General features: G+C 36.3%; 1 protein-coding gene across 7 annotated transcripts in view; it reads right to left on the bottom strand.

Moving 5' to 3' along the window:
- Window positions 1–17,074, bottom strand: part of YTHDF3 (YTH N6-methyladenosine RNA binding protein F3) — a 38,072-nt gene extending 20,998 nt beyond the window's left edge. The window contains exons 1-5 of one of the 7 annotated variants that reach the window (XM_036998026.2): window positions 16,222–16,376; window positions 15,649–15,673; window positions 12,248–12,393; window positions 9,882–9,967; window positions 7–1,605 (exon numbers count right to left, since the gene is read on the bottom strand). In XM_036998026.2, coding sequence (XP_036853921.1) covers window positions 7–1,605; window positions 9,882–9,967; window positions 12,248–12,305 — 1,743 coding nt within the window. In that variant the 5' untranslated portion in view covers window positions 12,306–12,393; window positions 15,649–15,673; window positions 16,222–16,376. The other 6 variants (XM_017669867.3, XM_036998027.2, XM_036998030.2 and 3 more) reach the window with 6 other exon arrangements.
- Between the last annotated feature and the right edge of the window lie 1,157 nt (window positions 17,075–18,231).

The following is an 18,231-nucleotide window of genomic DNA, read 5'->3' as shown; positions in this document are numbered from 1 at the left end:
TCTTACCCTACGCATGGCTTCCTCCTCCTCTTGACGCTTTTCATAATGTGCAAAGTCATCAAAGATTGAGGTGGTATGCTTGAAAGTAGCAATTATTTTAAGCACTTGCTTAGCTTTTTCTAAGGGTACCTCTTGAGTGTCCCTTGAATTGGTAACTGGTTTGTTGTCATTATTTTCTAAGCGAATATGCCGTAACTGGTTATTAGGAACATCTTTGACAAAGATCCATTTAACTTCAAATTTGCCCTTCCACTTATCCTGAGACCAGACACCAGCATATGCATTATAGTCCACAACAGACTTCATTTCAGCTACTCCACAAAAATGTCCACTGCCATTCACACTGAAGAGTAAATAGAGTGGGCCTTTCCCATTCAGGGAACGGTAAGCTGCATCCAAACGCTTATTACCATGCTCAGTACTACACCAGATAGAGTACTTAATGGAACGGTGTATGTCATCCTCAGAATAGCTTTTAATTATAAACACGCGTCCATTCTTCAGGTTCCAGTCAAAGTCTTTGGGATTATAGTTGTTTATGGCCTTTAGCTTTTCCAGCACTGGATGCACTTCCACACTAGAAGGCGAAGCACTGACAGGAACCACACCTAAACCAAAGTTTTCACTGCCCACTCCATTGTTCTGATTGAAGCCAGCACCCCTGTTCCGAGGGGCCACCCAGCGGTTCTGCAGCTGCTGCTGTGGGGGCTGCACCTGGTGAGGCTGGGCCTGCGGCTGAGGTCCTGGCTGCTGTGGCGGCTGTGGCGGCTGAGGCTGCTGCTGAGGCAGTTGGCTTTGCACCAGTGGTGGTGGCTGAATTAATGGCTGAGGCTGTTGGATTATAGTTTGAGGAGGCAGAACTGGTTGGGTTGGTGGAGCCTTTACCACTGACCCCTTTTCATCCCAAGTTCCAATATTCATGTTGTGTTTTATAGGAGGCGGTGGCACGGCAGAGCCCCCAATGCCCACATTGCCCTTGGGTTTAAGTTTCGGTTGAGGTTTGGCGGGCTTTCTGGCAATGGCAGCCCAGGAGGTTGGTTTAGGTGCTGCACTGCTAACTGGGGGCACACTATTGGTGGCGATGCTAGTCATACCACTGCTACTCAAGGCTGTACCTACAGTTTTTGTCACTGCAGCTGTTAGGTCACCACCTATTTTCAGTCCGGTCATACCTTGCTCAATACTGCTAATGCCAGGCACCTTACTCAAAGTATCATTGCCAAATCCAGCCTGTCCATCAGTAATAGCTCTCCCAAGAGAACTAGGTGGATAGCCATAACTGCTACTATAAGCAGAACTTTGCGTTGATTGTCCCTGAGATCCACTTGTCCCCCATGTAGAGAAATCAGCATTACCAGGAAAAAAGTTAAATCCATGTTGACCAAGAAATGGAGGGGTATTTCCTAATGCCCCAGGTTGACTAAATACACCATCTGGTATATAATGGTGTTCTCCATTACTCATTTGTCCATAGGTTGTCAGATATGGCATAGGTTGGTCTCCAGCCGTGGACCATGCTGCTTCCCCAAGAGAATATGGAAATCCAATGGATGGAGCATAGTAACTAGGCATGTATGGATCTGACATTGGTGGATAGCTGTTACTCTGGAAAACAAAAGATTGTAATCAGAAGAGATATGTCCTCTGAAGAATAAGGGGGAAAAATGATACCTGAAAGATTAAAATCAAATAGTTGTAAATAAATGAAAAAGACAACTAGTCTGAGAACACAAAATTAGAATTTCACACCTATTTGTATCAACAGAAAATTTGCTGATAAGTACTTTTATTTTAAAATATTTTAAAATATTTTAAAATTTATTTTAAAATATATGTTTAAAATATAACAAATAATTTAAAATAAATTATTTGTTATAAAACTATAGGGCTTTTTTTGGTTAGGGAGGCGGAGTGATCATTCATGGCCAGCTTTATTTTATGCAACTGAGGTATCCAAAAATTTATATGCAAAGATTAAACAAACCTGGAAGGTATGCCAATAGAGAAGTTAAATTACAGTACATCTATATGATGGAATCTACAGCAATTAAATTTTGTACTTTCATAAAGAAAAAAATAACATGGATAAATGCTCAACTCTGAGAAGAAAAAAGAGTCAAGATTACACATATGGCAAGATCCAAATTTACTTCCTGCTTTGTTTTGAATTTTGAAATAGAAGTGAAACAAAATCCATACTGTGGTTTCTTAATGGTAGTATAAAAACTGCCTCTTTTCTTTGTCCTTCCAGATTTTACACAATAAATGTATAACCTTTCTTATCAGAATTTCAAGTTAGAAATACTAAGTTCCTGTAACTCTTTTCTAAAATCACTGTAATTAACTTTTACTTTTAATGTTAACTATTCATTCAGTAATTTGACAAAAATAAAGACACCAAATTCTATTAAAGGAAAAAAAAACTCAAACTTATTAATAGCCAATGTAAGAAATAAAGTATTTTAAGGATTTCTTTTGATGATTTGAAAAAATTAAGCTAATATCCAGTCAGGACTAGTCCCCTTGCAAAGGTGAATACCATTTTGAAGGCTGATTATTCATCTAATTTATATAGATATTCTCAATCCAAGTTCCAGGGAGCAAAGTGTTTAACCTCCCCCCACAACCCACTTCTTTTCTGTTACTGTCTTGGGAATATTCTGCCACTGCTTTCCCATTTGAGAAAGTATGTCTACATAAATGTGTGACAATAACATCACAGATACTACCTGGAATTCATTTGCAATTATTTGTTAAAGGCCTATCACTGAAAACTGAGATGCTTTACTACTATTAAATTACTTGTGACATAGCCTGCAACTGTTACAACTGCCTATGTTACAATTAGCCTATGAAAAAGCTAGTATTTTGTCTCTGGAAATGATTCTGATATAACAAATTAAAACAACTTAAAAAATCAAAAAAGGTTGCATTTAAATAAATAGTTATGATAGTTACTGAGTATTTCCAGTAAAGTTTGGGCTAACAGCAAGAAATAACTCTTATCACTTACTATTATTTAAAGGAAAAAAAGACCTTTAAATTCACTTGATATTACATATATTTTACTGTATGCAAAACTGGAAATATATGTGTTACTTATCACTAATCTAGTTGAACATATTCTTTAACTATACTGGCTAATTATTAATCATCCTGAAAATATATTCAAAGAACGATAACAATATTATTATATTAGTATGAAGGAAATAGTGTCTTCAAAACCAACACAGTACCGGTATCACTAGGGAGACCAACACTGGAAATACTGACTTTTACACAAACAAAAGAGAAGTCTGAGGAAAGCTCAGAAGCACAACAGTTCTTATAGAAAAAATTCTTGAATAAATAACGAGTAAACTTTACTATCCATGAAGATGATGCACACATACATGTAAACTGATCACTAGACTATTTACTATAAATAAAACTATTCATAGTGCTTCATAGTGACAAGTCACTGACATTAACTCTAAAAAGCTTAATAAAAATGAACAGAAGTTCAGCCAATATACATGAACATATAATCAATTAAGATTTTAAAAACTCTTTTAAACTAAAGGTATCCTTTTATTTATTACTTCAACTACCTACCATTTACCATTTACTGAATGCCTAATTAAAAAATACTAATTCTAAAAGAAATCAGTTAAGAAGATAAAACACAAAGAAGTAAATAAATTCCACATGGGGGAGAAGTAAGAGAACTAGGCTGAATATGGAGGTAATCAGTTTTGAAATTTTAATTTAGAATACTGGCACGAAAATCTGGACTCAGTTAAGTCCTTACCTGGATGTGGAAATGGAAAAGCAGACCAGGCAGAAAAATTTTAAGTTCATTCTTTATATAACAGTGTTTACAAAATTACATTCTTAACTTACGTATATTCAATGTAAGTTTAAATACAGTAAGAATATTCATCTTTTCACCATCGCAAATGCTAAAGTTTGCATGTCAGTTACATGCCAAGTTCCTGAAATAACTATACCCGTATCCATACAGTAACTAGGGATCAGCAAACTAAAGGGCCAGAGAAATATTTTTTGCTTTGCAAGCCAAATAGTTGCCAGTCACTATCATATAGTAACATTTTTAACAACTCCCTTAAAAAAGCTACTAGCTCCATGGTCTTCTCATTGAAAACAGTGCATAGACTGGATTTGGTCCCTAGGCCAGTCTGTCAAACTCATTTTAACTGATTATTTCATCTGTACTGTTTCCTAAAAAATGAAAACCCCCAACCTACACTATTCAATTGATGGGGAACAAATTATTGCTAATCTGTCACCTCTGGTTCTGGAAACAGGCCCAAACCCTTTCAGGTGTGGGGGTTTTATTAGATATCTTCAATTATGTTTAAATGTCATGATTTTTACTATGACTATTTCAACCCTAAATTAGTAATTTTGTCAAAATAGTCAGTTTAAATGCTTTAAAATGTTCTCCTTTAATCCAACTGGCTATCAAAGATAACTCTGGCTAACAAGCAGAGATGCACTGCTGTCCCTGTCTGACTATAGAGCTGTCCACAGTCTTACTATTACTACACTCCTTGACTATACTGGATAAATGCCTGCTTTCTCCAGTTTATTAAACAACATAACCATTTATTTCCCTATTCTTTCAGCAGTTTTGCTGAATTAGAGTTTTCCTTAACTCTATGAAAGTAACTTAAACAGTGTCCTTTCAAAAAGCAAGGCTTCAGTCTGGTTCTAGTAAGAAAAAAGTCACAGGAAACTCTTCAAAGCTTGGAAGAAAGATAAGGTCAACACATTTTGAACTGGTAGAATTTTAACTGTAACTGGAAATACTTTGAAATACATTTTGCTAAATTTAAGATAAAATTTTAATTACTAGCTAAGTGGAACATCAACTAGAGGGATGTACCCTCGTAGTGCAAGAGGAACAAAATTTCCACTTACTGATGATGGAAAATAAACTCAAAATTTACTTTCACCTTTTACTTAAAACGTGGTTATAATTAGACATAAACACTTTATGTCATGTCCAAATAGCTTATTTAAACCAAATGATGTGAAATGTTTGATATTTCTCTCATACTCAAAAGAGTTAGCTGGAAGGAGAAAAATAACATTAACATGTGGTGATATAATAATCAGTGAATACAATTAAACACACTTGTGTCAACAGATCCATAGACCCTTTACCCACAGCCTAAACTTAGAAACACAACCTATAATGGCCATTTACTGTAAGGCTGCAGTGAAGACATGAGGTATCTAAATTCTAATCCCAGCCCAGGGAGGAAAAGTGGCCAAGTTACTTAAATTCTGAATCATTTTCCCATCTATTAAAAGGAAATAAAGACATAGTACCTAGGACACAAGTATTCAATCAACATTATATTACAATAGCTTAACTTGCTCCCTTAAGATGTAAATTAATCACCAAACACATAATATAACAAATAGTAAACTGCAAAGAGTATGAAGTCATGGCATGATGTAGTAAAGCATATGGGCTTAATGCTTTACTCTTCCACATTCTATGTCAGTGATCTCATCAGATCATTTAACTTCCCTAACACTGTTTCTTTGATAATACCTGTTGCTCTAATCAATAGTAAAGATTTTTTTAAATCTACTTTGTTAATTGCAAAATGCTATACAGAAATAAAACAGATTTAATTAAGCCCTTACCTTTAGTCTTTGTTTTGTTTTTTTTTCATTTGGAAACTATGATATAAAAAAAAATCAATGTTCTTCCTTAGAATTATAAAGTCATTATAATTTTTATTCCTTAGCCTTGTGATATAGTTCAACTGTTTTTCCATTATCTCAAAGAAAACTTGAAGAAGAAAAAAGTTCATGACTACTGTTCTGACCTTAGGACATTTTAACACAGCTCCACTAAAAATAAGGCCTTTTCAGTTACAGTAACTTAATCTTTTTACTTCATAAATATCCAAATTTCCAAGAAAGAGCAATGTACCACATCTTAAAAGTTCAACTAAAAAAGTTAAAGCATTATTCACCAATAACCGCACTTCTGCACAGAGGAAAACAAAAACTGTTTTCCATTAAGAACCTGAGGTTTTTCAAACTCTAGAACTGACTTCTAAATTAAACAACAAAAAGTTAAGTTTAGTATACTTTTAATGCTTATGTATATTTTCTTCTGTTTTAAAAATGCTGTATTTTCAAAAAAATCTAATCATAAAGATATAAGAAAATAGTATTATATGTCATATTCAATTAACCTGAATATTTCATCAACAATAATTCTTAATCCCTTATTTCCAACAGACAACCTAATGCATTCATTCAATGAACACTCAATGAATCCCTTCTATGTGCCAGATACAGTTCTATTCACGAGAGGCAAAAACATGAAGAACACAGCCTCTGACCTGGAACACTTCACAGGTCTAGTAAGAAATATGTTACCCTACAATTTGATAGGTACTGTACTAGAAGTACAAAGCAAACACTCATACAAAAAGGACAGAGCAAGTATCCAATTCTGAGGAAATCAGAATTCATAAAATGACAGATATAGGAGTATGTCTGTGTGTATATAAACTAAACATGTAAATACAAAGGTTGAGATCATGAAAAAAAATTCAAAAAATAATGGTACGTCCTATTTCCTTGAGCAAGTTAGATGGAGGTTAACCCAAGATAGGGCAGAGTGTGAAGTAGAGCCATTTTAATAAGAATTCATATAATAAATGTATCCACTGTTGTTAAGTTGTGGTAATTCTTTTCATGGCAATAGTACAATCAGACTTGGACTTCATGAAGACTGACGAGTAGCAACACAGAATTACCACTTAGAAAATTATGCCAAAAGGCAGAGATAATATAAACCTTAACTAAAGGCAGTGATGACAGGACAGAAAATAACAAAATTACAAATATTATTTTATTTCTTAGTTCTCTATACCTCTTCTCTGGTAAATATGGCTAGGATTTTCGCCATATGTACAACAAACTCAAATTTCATTTTTTTCAATTTATTCTTCAAATATATATGCACAAATTGCATATCATCTTTAACAGTACCAAATAAATCTGAATTTTCCAATCAACAACTTAATTGTTAGATTATCCTGAGGAACTTTATAGACAACTAGTTTTAAGATGTAAAACACATTTACTTTAAAAATTAATATAAAAGCTATTCTAAGAAGCTGAGCATTAGAAAATACAAGAAGTATGTTGCCATAAGCCAACAACCTGTTTTAAAGTACCTCTGGGTTTGAACTAAATTAAATCTAAGTACACAGAACAATTTAGATCACTACTCAAAAACATTAAATACCTCTCCCGATAAAAGACTCATTCTTTTTATAATATTAAAATCAGATGAAGGGATTTAATTTTAAAGACATACTATATATTTAGTTGAAAATTCTTTTAATTAAACAATTATTTCAACTAGGTTGATTCAAGGAACTGTACTTGCATAACTTTAAATCTGCAAATAATTACTTGAGATATTTCACCAATAAATCAAGTTTTCAGTAGTCTGCCTTAAAAGCCAATTTTCAAAAATATCTTTACCTAAGTAACTATGAGTTACTTAAATTCCGGAATAACTCATCTTTAAGATTTCAGCTAATTTTCAGTTTTTCTCTCCAATACACTCAGTTTTCAATGTTCTAGAGTGTTAGTATTCTTTAAAAAGTAAGTATGTGCCCTAGTTACAGATAATTACTCTTAGTATTAGAGAAGGATAATAGTTAAAAAACTACTCATTAGTACTGGCAAAGAGAGCAAGATAAAATACAGCCTCCTTGAGTATCAAATTTTAAAACTTTTCTATAAAAGCTTATGAATACGTTGATTGAAATATTAGATGAATTAAAATGATAAATATAAAGCACAAGATTTCCCATTTAATCACATTAAAACAAATCTTTATAGATATTTTTGCCCTAATGTAAGGAAATTTTTAAGATATAATTTAAAAACTGAGTTCACTAAATGCCTTTAACACATGAAAAATAATGCTTTTCTAACACTTTTAAAGATTTTTTACAAGTGAAATCTTATGCAGAATTCCAATATACAAAACAGATAAAAAGCAGAGCAGGGCTGGTTGCCACACCAGAGGGATATAGGGTACCCCTCCACTGGTTCCCCCGCCTTAGGCGGACCTGAAGCACCATTGCAGAATGTCAAAAAAAACAATCTTCTAAACCCCTGTGAGAAATAAATTATAAAATATCTGTTACCATGGGGTATGGGTGGGGGACTCGATAATATGGGTGAATGTAGCAACCACATTGTTTTTCATGTGAAACCTTCCTAAGAGTGTATATCAATAATACCTTAATAAAAAAAAATCTGTTACCAAGTAAAACAAGAGGATTCTTAGAGGTAACAATTCCACTAAAGTTCATTGAAAACAGAGTTTGAACAAGTCAGAGGATCTTATATCCCTCCTTGTCTTAAAAACTCATTTTACATTATATGAAGTATGAAATCAAGAGCAAAAAAAACAATGATCTAAAATCGAAACCAAACAAATTTCCCCAATTTATCTAATCCATGGAGACTTTTCTGAGGAAGTTATCTATTATACCTCATAATATCAGAGTTTCTCAAAAAAGTTGGGAAACTGCAGTAGGAGATGTTAACTGAGATCCCCGTAGGGCCCCAAATCCTACATATTTCTCTTAAAATCTGCACTACATTTCACAACAAATTATCTTCCCCTATTTCCAGTGATATATTCTTTTATAACATTCAGGTGAAAAGTAAATTTATTGAGATTCCAAAGTTAGATTATATAAGTACTGAATGAATTTTTTCTTTAAGAGTTGGCAAACTTCCACACATATTACCACCATTATTTTCTTTGTCATTTATTTATTACTTCTCAACAATGTATACTAGGAATGTAGATCAACAGATAGAAGTGGGTGGTTAAAAAGAAATGATCAAGTGGTAGATCAGGTAGAACATAACCATGGATTTCCACAGTCCTAAAAATAATCTTACATTCCACAAACTGGGAACTACTTTTTGTTCAGATTTTCCCTGGAACTGTGATAATGTTTGGTTCTTTGTTCTTTTATAGTTTAAAAAGAATCTAGAGGTTAAGATTTCAGGTATGTTTTTCGTATCTTTCTTAAAGCATAACAACAAGAGCAGTTTCATTCCAATGTTTTAAACAAAATGGTTAATAATTAAAGTGTATTTTTTAAAAATCTATTTCTAGTAGACATATTTTTTATTATTTAAGCAAAAATGGTTTCTGAAATGATAGAGACCAAATAACATTGTATCTTTGTTTGTCAATGTTTAAATATGAACTATTCCTACATACAAATTCACAAGGTTATTTGTGGGTGAAAAAAAAAACCTAGACACAAAGGAACCTCAAAAACCACCAGTTACTTGAAGAAGTTCTCCATGCCTACATGTATGCTTATAAAGCCTTTAATACTACTCTCTACATTACCAGGTTATATTAAAACTCTAATAATCAATGACATTCAAAATGGAATGCCTTGCAGAGAAGAAAAAAAAACCGTATTTAACCAAAAATTTCAGGCACAAACTAGTCCTCTCACAAACTACCAGGTATTTAAACCTTGGATTTGCTCTGGCTAGGAAAACATGGCAATGACATTAAAAAGGTAAATTCTTTCACATTCAAGAAAAATAACCATAACATATACAAATAATGTTAATCTTCAAATCTTTACATTTCAAAGCTAGTTTCAGCCACCTACAATTTCTGAAGAACTCTCCTCCTGTGCCATAAACCTGCAACTGCTATTCATTATTAAGCAAGCACAATAGACTAATTCATGTTATGGCTATCCATTCAATTAAAATGTTTATTTGAAAAACCATTTAATACTAATGTAAGTTTAATTTCCTAAATATGAGACTGTCAGACTTACCTGATTTGTCTGGCTACTTAAGTATGGCTCAAAATCATCATCATTTACAGCATCTTTTTGATGAATCGAACCGTTTTGTACTGAAACTAAAAAATATGTTTGTATTAGATGCGTTGTAATTATCTTTATGAAACTCACAGAATAACCTAACATTTTCAGTGTTTTTCAAACCAACTCAGAAAAAATTACCCTGAGTTCTTTCTTTCCATTTAAAAACCCTCTTAAGGTTTAACTTAATTTTGGGTACAAATATTTATGTATTGCCAAAAAATTACACATCTCTTATATATAAGCTCAAGATTACATAAATTCAAATTATATATACTCTTACCATTACAAAAAACAAGTAAAATCCCTATCTCCAGACTGTAGAGGGTAATTAAATTAAAAGGTCGGGCGAGTTCACTAGTACTGTATTTGATTGAGTCTAAAATAAACACTTCAAATAGTGTTGCAGGAAAGAGAGATTTCTGAATGTTCCCCACCTTTGTTAAATCTCTATGTTATTTAGTCCAATAAGATATATAAAGAATATAACTTTATTTGGTAACTAAAGTTGCAGTAAATCAATGTCTCCAGTTACAGAAAGTGACTAAAATTCACTTAAAGCAGTATCAAAAATAATAAATACAATATGAAAAATCTAAATTAAAAAGGGCTTTAACTCTAAACCAAAAAATTATGAAGACTTTCAAATCAAAGTATAAATAAATATCAAGACACTAAAGATAACCATGATTGCTCTTGCAACACGAGAAAACCAGAGGATCACTTAAAATGCCATATATGTTCAAAACTCATTTCCATAAATGATCAATGAAGTTGTTATTCTTTGTACTCTGTGTCAGAGTGCTTTTAAGCACAGGCTTGAGGTAAGAGGGTCCTGGGTTTGAATCCCATGTGTAACATGGACAAACTGGGTGATCTCTAGGTAATGACTTAGCCTCTCTCACTCTAGTTCTCTGTTCAAGATTATTAACAGTACCTACCTCATGTTATCTGAGTATTCAGTAACAGTTCCCAATCTTGGATATCATTACATAAAATATTACAAGAACTAAATAGGATTAAAAATTACTTTAGGACCACATAAATGTGTTAGCACTGTCTATGTAAACATACTATTCTAGTTTACTTTTGAAACACACGATGAAAAAAGTTGCAAGTTTCTGATGCATGCTGACTAATTGTTTAGAAACAAATCTCAAGAGTTATTGCTCAAAAACAGTCACAAAGTACTAGAAAACAAGGTTGAAGGCAATGGATTTAAGTTATGTGTTCCTAATCTCTAAATATTGTAAACATTTTTATTTTCTCTAATTTTCCCAGTTAAGATCACCTAAAATGTAGTAGTATGAGTTGACAGTGACATGAGAACAAAGACAGGTGAAATCTCTTAGTTCCTGGCCACTCACTGGGTAGAATTAATCACTCAAAGAAATGATACTCTTACTCTGTGGAGCTTTTAAAGTATACCTCGTATGATACTACACTTCCCCTGAGACTACAAGGGCACCTGAAGGTCACCCTGATCCTGGCTCCACTAAGGTAGTCTAACTGTATTTGATTAGAATTGCATGAGAGACAGGTCAAGCTAAATGTGCTTCCCAGAATTTTAATGTTAACAGCCACTAGAATGAAGAGGAGGAGTACCTCAGGTTATTTCTGGTGGAGTTATCATTTCAGCCCAAGAGATTGTAACATACCTGTTCTCCTTTACCACTAGCTTTACCACTAGTTTATCAAAGGCAATGGTAAAACTTTATACATGGCCTATAGCTTCTGGAAAAAAATTCTTCATCACACTACTAGACTACATTAGTAAATTCTAGTATCTGAAACAGCTACCCACTTGACAACTATTCATTAGAGTCTCAGAAATTTAGTCTATATGGCTAATGTAGGAAAAATAAGTACCTACTTAAAATTTATCTAAATATGTATTATACTGATATTCTTACTATTTTCCTCTATCCTAAGAGGCTGAGACTTAAGAACAGAATATTCCTATACACTAAGTAAATACAGTCTATAGTCATTTATAAATGATGCATAAATGTCTAAGAAGTCCTAAAAGATTGTTCAAGGAGTATATCAATCTAAGGAAAAAAATGTTTAATTAGAAGTATTTCACATACTGACAAGCAATTTGCATTAAATCAGAATCTGAATAAGAAACTAGCCCTTGAGTTTCAGAAGCATATCTTTCTTTAAGAAAATCAATTGTCATAAAGACTTTAGTATTTGAATATTACTTAATGACAATCTAATGTCTTGGAGACTGAAAGCCATTAAAGAGTAATGAAATCCAAGCCAGTTCCATAGTCTGTACAAGTTCTTCAGGGAAAAAAGAACAGATGACTTACATGATTCTTCGCCTGTTTCCTCTGCTCTATGAAGCAGAGTCAAATCAAGATAGAACATGGGCCTTAGGAGCCAGGTGATTCTCTGCTCTGGTCCTGACTACATCAAGTTAGGAAAGTCAACAGATCTGGGCATCATGTTTTCCCACCTACAAAAACAGCGACAATACCATATACCCTCTATCTCCTTATAGGAATGTTTTGAGGATTAATAATAAAATGAAGCCCAAAATGACAGTAAAGTTCTTTGCAATCATTTCCAGAGGAAGGGGGAGAGAGGAGGGAGAGGAGACAAAAGAATATTGCCAAAATACAAGGCATTTTCCACTACTTTTCTGAAACACTAAAGGATAGGCAAACTCAACCTAATTCTTTTAAATTGCAGTAGTACCACACAATGAATCTCTCTCTGTGTTGGGTGGGGAAGAGACAGGAGAGGGAAAAGATCAATTCCATTCCAGAGATTTGCCTATATATAAACTTAAGGGATAGGAGGAAGCAGGCAGCAAGGCCTGAGGCTTCTAGGAGTATGGGATCTGACACTTTTATCTGGGCTTCCCACAGGGAAAAAACAGTACACTTTCATTCCAGCAACTAAAAATTCTACTTGTTAAAAAACAGAAGTGATATAGTCAGTTTTAAATTATAGACCAACAGGCAAATAATTATCCTTACATGTATACTATTCTTCAGTACTGTCCTGGCAAAGAACAGAGTTCTAATATTTAACATAGGGAAAACCACAATTAAAAAGAATTCACACTTATAAGTAAACCTAGAATTATTTATACTACAAAAGCATTTCTGCATTACAAAGAGATTGACTCCTTTTAAATTTTAGTTCCTTTAATGCCTTTAGGCCACTAAGGATACACAGAAAAAAACTTAGCAGAAAACCAAAGACACTGAAGAAAAGTGTTAGGCTACCGCTTTCAACTGAGGTAATTCATAGAAATATAGCATCTCTGAAATTATATTAACTGAAAAAAGATTATGCTTTCAAAACTTGTGGCACCTCCTCAGGGACATGTATTTTTCATAAGTTTGTTAAGTTCTGAGTTCAAATTTAATACTCATATTCTCAGAATGCTGAGGCTGTAGTTCAAGAAATATAACCTCTTTCTGCTTCATAAAAGTAAAGAGAGTAATTGTAAAATTATTTTATTAGCTTGAAAACCAAGCCAGCTAAGGCAGAGTAGTTTTTCTCAAACGCACACTTGGCTACTCATATCAGTTCACTGCAGGTGATGCCTTCACCTTGTTATTCTCCCTGCAGAGGCATAAAAATACAAGTAATCTGTATGTATTTGTGTACTTGCAGTATCTAACACTTTAAAGGATTTTAAATGATTACCAATACTTTTAGGCCAGTAGTTTTTCCTTCCTGCCATGTCTTAGGCAACAGTCTTCCTGCACCTTAAAAATAGATGTGGTGAGGAAGGTGAGAAGAAATCCAGCAAATATAATAGCTACTTAGATAAGTGGACTATTGTAATTACAACAATTTTCATGAGTTACAATGGGATTTATGGCTAGAATTGTTACTTTTACTTTATAGAGGACAAATTCTGACCAAAAGGTGAATTGTGTTCAAGTTCACTTGCCAAGTCAATACCCACAGCAAGTATAACAATACAGGTCTTCTAGGATTCCCAGTCCATCATTCTCACCATGACTGAAATTATCAACTGAACAATAAGAGGGAAAGAAGGAAAATTTCTAGGAATGAAGAACTATCCAAGTAAATACCTTGTAAGTATGTCTAAATACAACTAACAGAGGTGACAGTGATGTATCAAAAAATTTAATAACCAAAAAATATATATTTAGTCAATATAAATTTGTATCTATAATGTCAAGATATTACTAGGACATACCTACATGAAATGACTGTCATAAATCAAACTGACAGTAGTAAAAGCTTATAAAGCTGTAGATGCTCTATTTTGTTAAACAAGTTAAATACTTCAAAGAACTTGCATACTTACCTTAAAGCAGGTAACACAAAACACTTAGCATTTCAAATAGCCTTGCAAAGTGCCACCTCCCCACAGATCTAGGATAAAATAATTTATGCTAGGCAATAATGACCACAGATTTCACATATGTCCAAGTCTATACACTTCGTAATGGGCAGACTAACAAAAAATTAATGGATCATCCTTTTTTAATTACAAATAAAATTTTAAAAACTCATTTAAAATAATTTAACCATATGAAATTGAGGTTTATGCTTACAACATAGGAAAAAAAAACCCTAACATTCATACTCTAAAAATTATATTACAAAATTAAAATTTCTAAGTGTTTATATACTGCAAAAAATACATCTTTAATCAAAACAAAGCAATAAATTTGTTACCTAATACACTGCCTCTATCTGGTATATACAAATGCCCAAATAAAATGTACTAAAACTCAAAATTAACTAAGTTGTGTATACAGAACCTGTTCCTTTCAAATTTGCAATAGCAAATAAAAACCCTAAGATTATAAAGAACACCAATAAAGACATCGAACTTACATCTAAAACGCTGTTGCAGATCTTATTTTCTAGGAAATACTTTGCTACTGAAATAAAAAACAGGAAGCATAATTCTATTTAGACTTATTTCAAGCCCTGTTATAAATATGTAATTTGATGTAATGTTAACCGGCACTGTCCCAAGAAAGCAGTTATTGTTCTATACGTACTAATGTCACATGACTGTTTCAGTCAGCTGATTGTATTATTCCAGATTGATAAATACGAAATACAATTTTTTAATACTTTACTTTCAACAGTATTTTTTTTTAAGTCTTAAGAGTTAATCAGATAATCCTGCCAGAAACCTCACACATTATTTCCTTCCCATTTCTTTCTAAAACATCAGATTGAGTCACACCATGCAATCAGGACTAAACAGAAAGATGACATGCCTTGAGTTTTTCTCTCTCACGTGCTACTGCCTCGTTGCAACTGATTTCAACAGAATCAGTGATAAACAGTACAATTTTCACCAATGTGACATGGAATACTGTGTGAGCTGCATGTTCCAGTGTAACCAAGACATGTCCAACATGTCCACTGACCGACACATCTGTAGAAATTTTTATGGCCCAAGTTATGTAACACAGATAAGTTGCAAAATTACAGAAATGTTACTACACTCATAATACCTCCTTAACTGAAAATGCAACTAGAAAAACTGTTTCTTGGACCGCTCTGGTTTCTGTAAAACTAGGTTCAAAGCAAGGAACTACCAAAGTTTTGAATAGCATTCGACTGCCTTAGGCGTGATCAATGCTTCTCTAATCTTACGTTTCAAAAAAAAAGACTGGATCAAAAACAAAAAGCCCCTCAGCGCAGTTTTAAAGTGACTCTAAAACAACACTACGAAATAACATAAAATATCCAAACTCACCTTTATTTCCTTGCCCTTTAGGTCTCTGTGACGAAAGGTGTGGTAATGAAAACAAAAGAAAGAAGGAGAGAGAAAGTGTGTTAATCAAAGACAAGTTATTTTAAACAATCCGCGTAGGAGTTAAAACCCACCACATCCTCCATAGCCAATCACCCGGCCACCTCCAGCCTTTAAACCTCCTCCCAGCCGCTGGAAATCTGGCTCCCTGAGCCCGCTGGTCCCCGCCCCGCATCTGTCGCCCTCGGGATGCGCCCAAGACCATGAGGGCAGTGCTTCCCCACCCACCGCGGCCCGCGGCCCGCCGCCTGGGCCGCAGGCTCCGGGGCCAGGACGCACGCCCCGGCCCAGGCCGCAGGACCGCAGCAACTTGCGCCCGGGGCACCGTTATGGGGCCAACAGCGGCGGCGACGGGGAGGAGCCGAAGTCCTGCGCGAGGGTGGAGCTCCGGGACTCGGGCCTTCGCCGAGCCTGAGGCCTCTGCTCCCTCACCTGATCCACGCTAGTGGCTGACATTCTTCACCGCAACCCGAGAGCTGCCGCCGCCGCCGCCTGGGCCTCTCCCCGTGCACTCACAGCAGTTGGCTGCCGCTCTCGGCCGGGTGACGTTCCAGCCGCCGCCGCTGCCGCCGCTCGCTGAGAGGCCAGAAAGAGGGCTTCGCGCTCGGGAGCCGGTGGAAGGGGCCCGTCTTCTCCGCCTGCAGGCTCCTCTTCCCTCTCTCGCTCTCCGCTCCTCGGGTCCACAATGGCGGACAGGCTCCCTAGTCTCACTTCCGCTCCAAGCCTCCCTGACCTTCCGCTCTCCAGTCTGACGTCCCTGCTCACCTCGCTCTTCCTCCCCCGCCCGCCGCCGACCTTGGCTCCGCCCGCGCATCGCCACGTCACCGGAGACGGGGACCGCTGGCCGAGCCGTGGGCGCGCGCGCCGCCGTGAGAGCGCGCCTGGGCGGCCGCGAGTTCCCCCTTCCCGGGCGGCGTTGCCGGCTTTCTTCTGGCCTGCGCAGAGACCGCAGGACGCGTTCCGTACGGCGGCGGTAGCGGGAAGCCGGGCCGCAACCGGGTTCCCTCGCACACTCCGGGAAGGAAGCGGCTCTGGGCGGGAGGAGAGTGTGCCCAGTGGTAGACCTGGGCGAAGGCGCGGTGCCCGCACTGGCAGCGCCTTCCTCGCGGCGGGGTAGATGTGGGCCTTCTGGGGCCCCAGCCTCAGCCGCGCCGTTCCGGGTCTGCTCCCGAGCCTCCCCAGGGCCACGTGGCGACTGAGTATAAGCCGCCCTCGGGACAGGGTTGCTGGGCCTGCCGCTCGAGCCAGGACGTGCGGCGAAAGTGTCTGGGGTACTGCCCCAGGCCTGATACGAGCAAATAGGTGCGCCAGCAAGTATTTGATATCACGAAACCCTGGGAACATGATAAGGAGTAACAATTCAACTGGAACCTCTTGAGTCAAACTTTGCCACCCAATTCCTGGATTTATGTTCCCCCGTCCTGGTGTTAAGATGAATTGAGTCAAACTTTGCCACCCAATTCCTGGATTTATGTTCCCCCGTCCTGGTTTATACATGAGTGAATAAAGTTACCCTGGGAAAGATGCGCATAGTTGCAGGACGCTTTTCCAGCCCTAAAAGGAGAAACATTTAAAATTCCAATAAAAAATGGTAGTTACTTTTCTGCAAATGGGCAATGCCAAGGTGGCCCATTTGCGACAGTTTAAAATAACATCTGTGCAATAACGGTGGAGTGGATGTAGTAAAGACATAATTTAAATGACCAACTCCTTTCTTCAAAGCCAACAAGTGATAATTTGAGAGTATAAAATTGCTGAATTATAGGATTAATTTTAACCATGTAAGAATATTTTAGAAGCACTGAATAATAGAACTGAAATATCTGAGTTGTCAACTGCTTCATATAAATCACAGGCATTTTTCAGATCTTCAGCTTTCCATTTTGGCACCATCCCAGGAACTCAGCCTGATTTTCGGCCCTCCTGCCATTTTCCAATACTACCCCTACCCTTCCGGGTCTTGTTCTCAGTTGCCCCAGTTCACCCAATCCTCCACTCCCATACAGAACTTGTTAGCTTGAAAGGGTTTGCTACTACATGTTATGAGTGCGGAAATTGACAGTATTCAAGAGAAAGCTTGTGAAATCTTGGCAGGCCTCCTCTTTGGTTCTTAATTATCTTAGTTGAAAAACAGAGTTTAGGAATCCAACCCATCTGAGCTGGAATTCCGGCTAGACTAGAATTAGTTGTATGACCTTCAGAAAGTGACTGAACCTCTCTAAGCCTCACTTTCCTCATGAGTAAAATTAAGTCAGATATGTACAATTCCTGGCAAAAAGTAAGCTTTCAATAAGCATTGTCTATATATGGCTAATTTCTGGTTCCTTTGCTAAACAATTCTCAGAAAGGTGGCAACAGCGTATATTCACTGAGTGTTCATTTTATGCAGGCACTGTAGTAATCATTTAAATCCTTTCAGCACCCTGTGTGTTAGAGTTGTTATAAAAAAATGACACCCTGTGAGATTTAAAAATGTGCCCAAAATAACACAGCTAGTCACTTGAGAGCCAGCATCTGAATACAGGC

Source organism: Manis javanica, chromosome 2, assembly GCF_040802235.1.
Source record: "Manis javanica isolate MJ-LG chromosome 2, MJ_LKY, whole genome shotgun sequence".
NCBI classification, from domain to species: Eukaryota; Metazoa; Chordata; class Mammalia; order Pholidota; family Manidae; genus Manis; species Manis javanica.
Note: the sequence above shows the minus strand (reverse complement) of the source record. Positions and strands in the feature narration are given on the sequence as shown.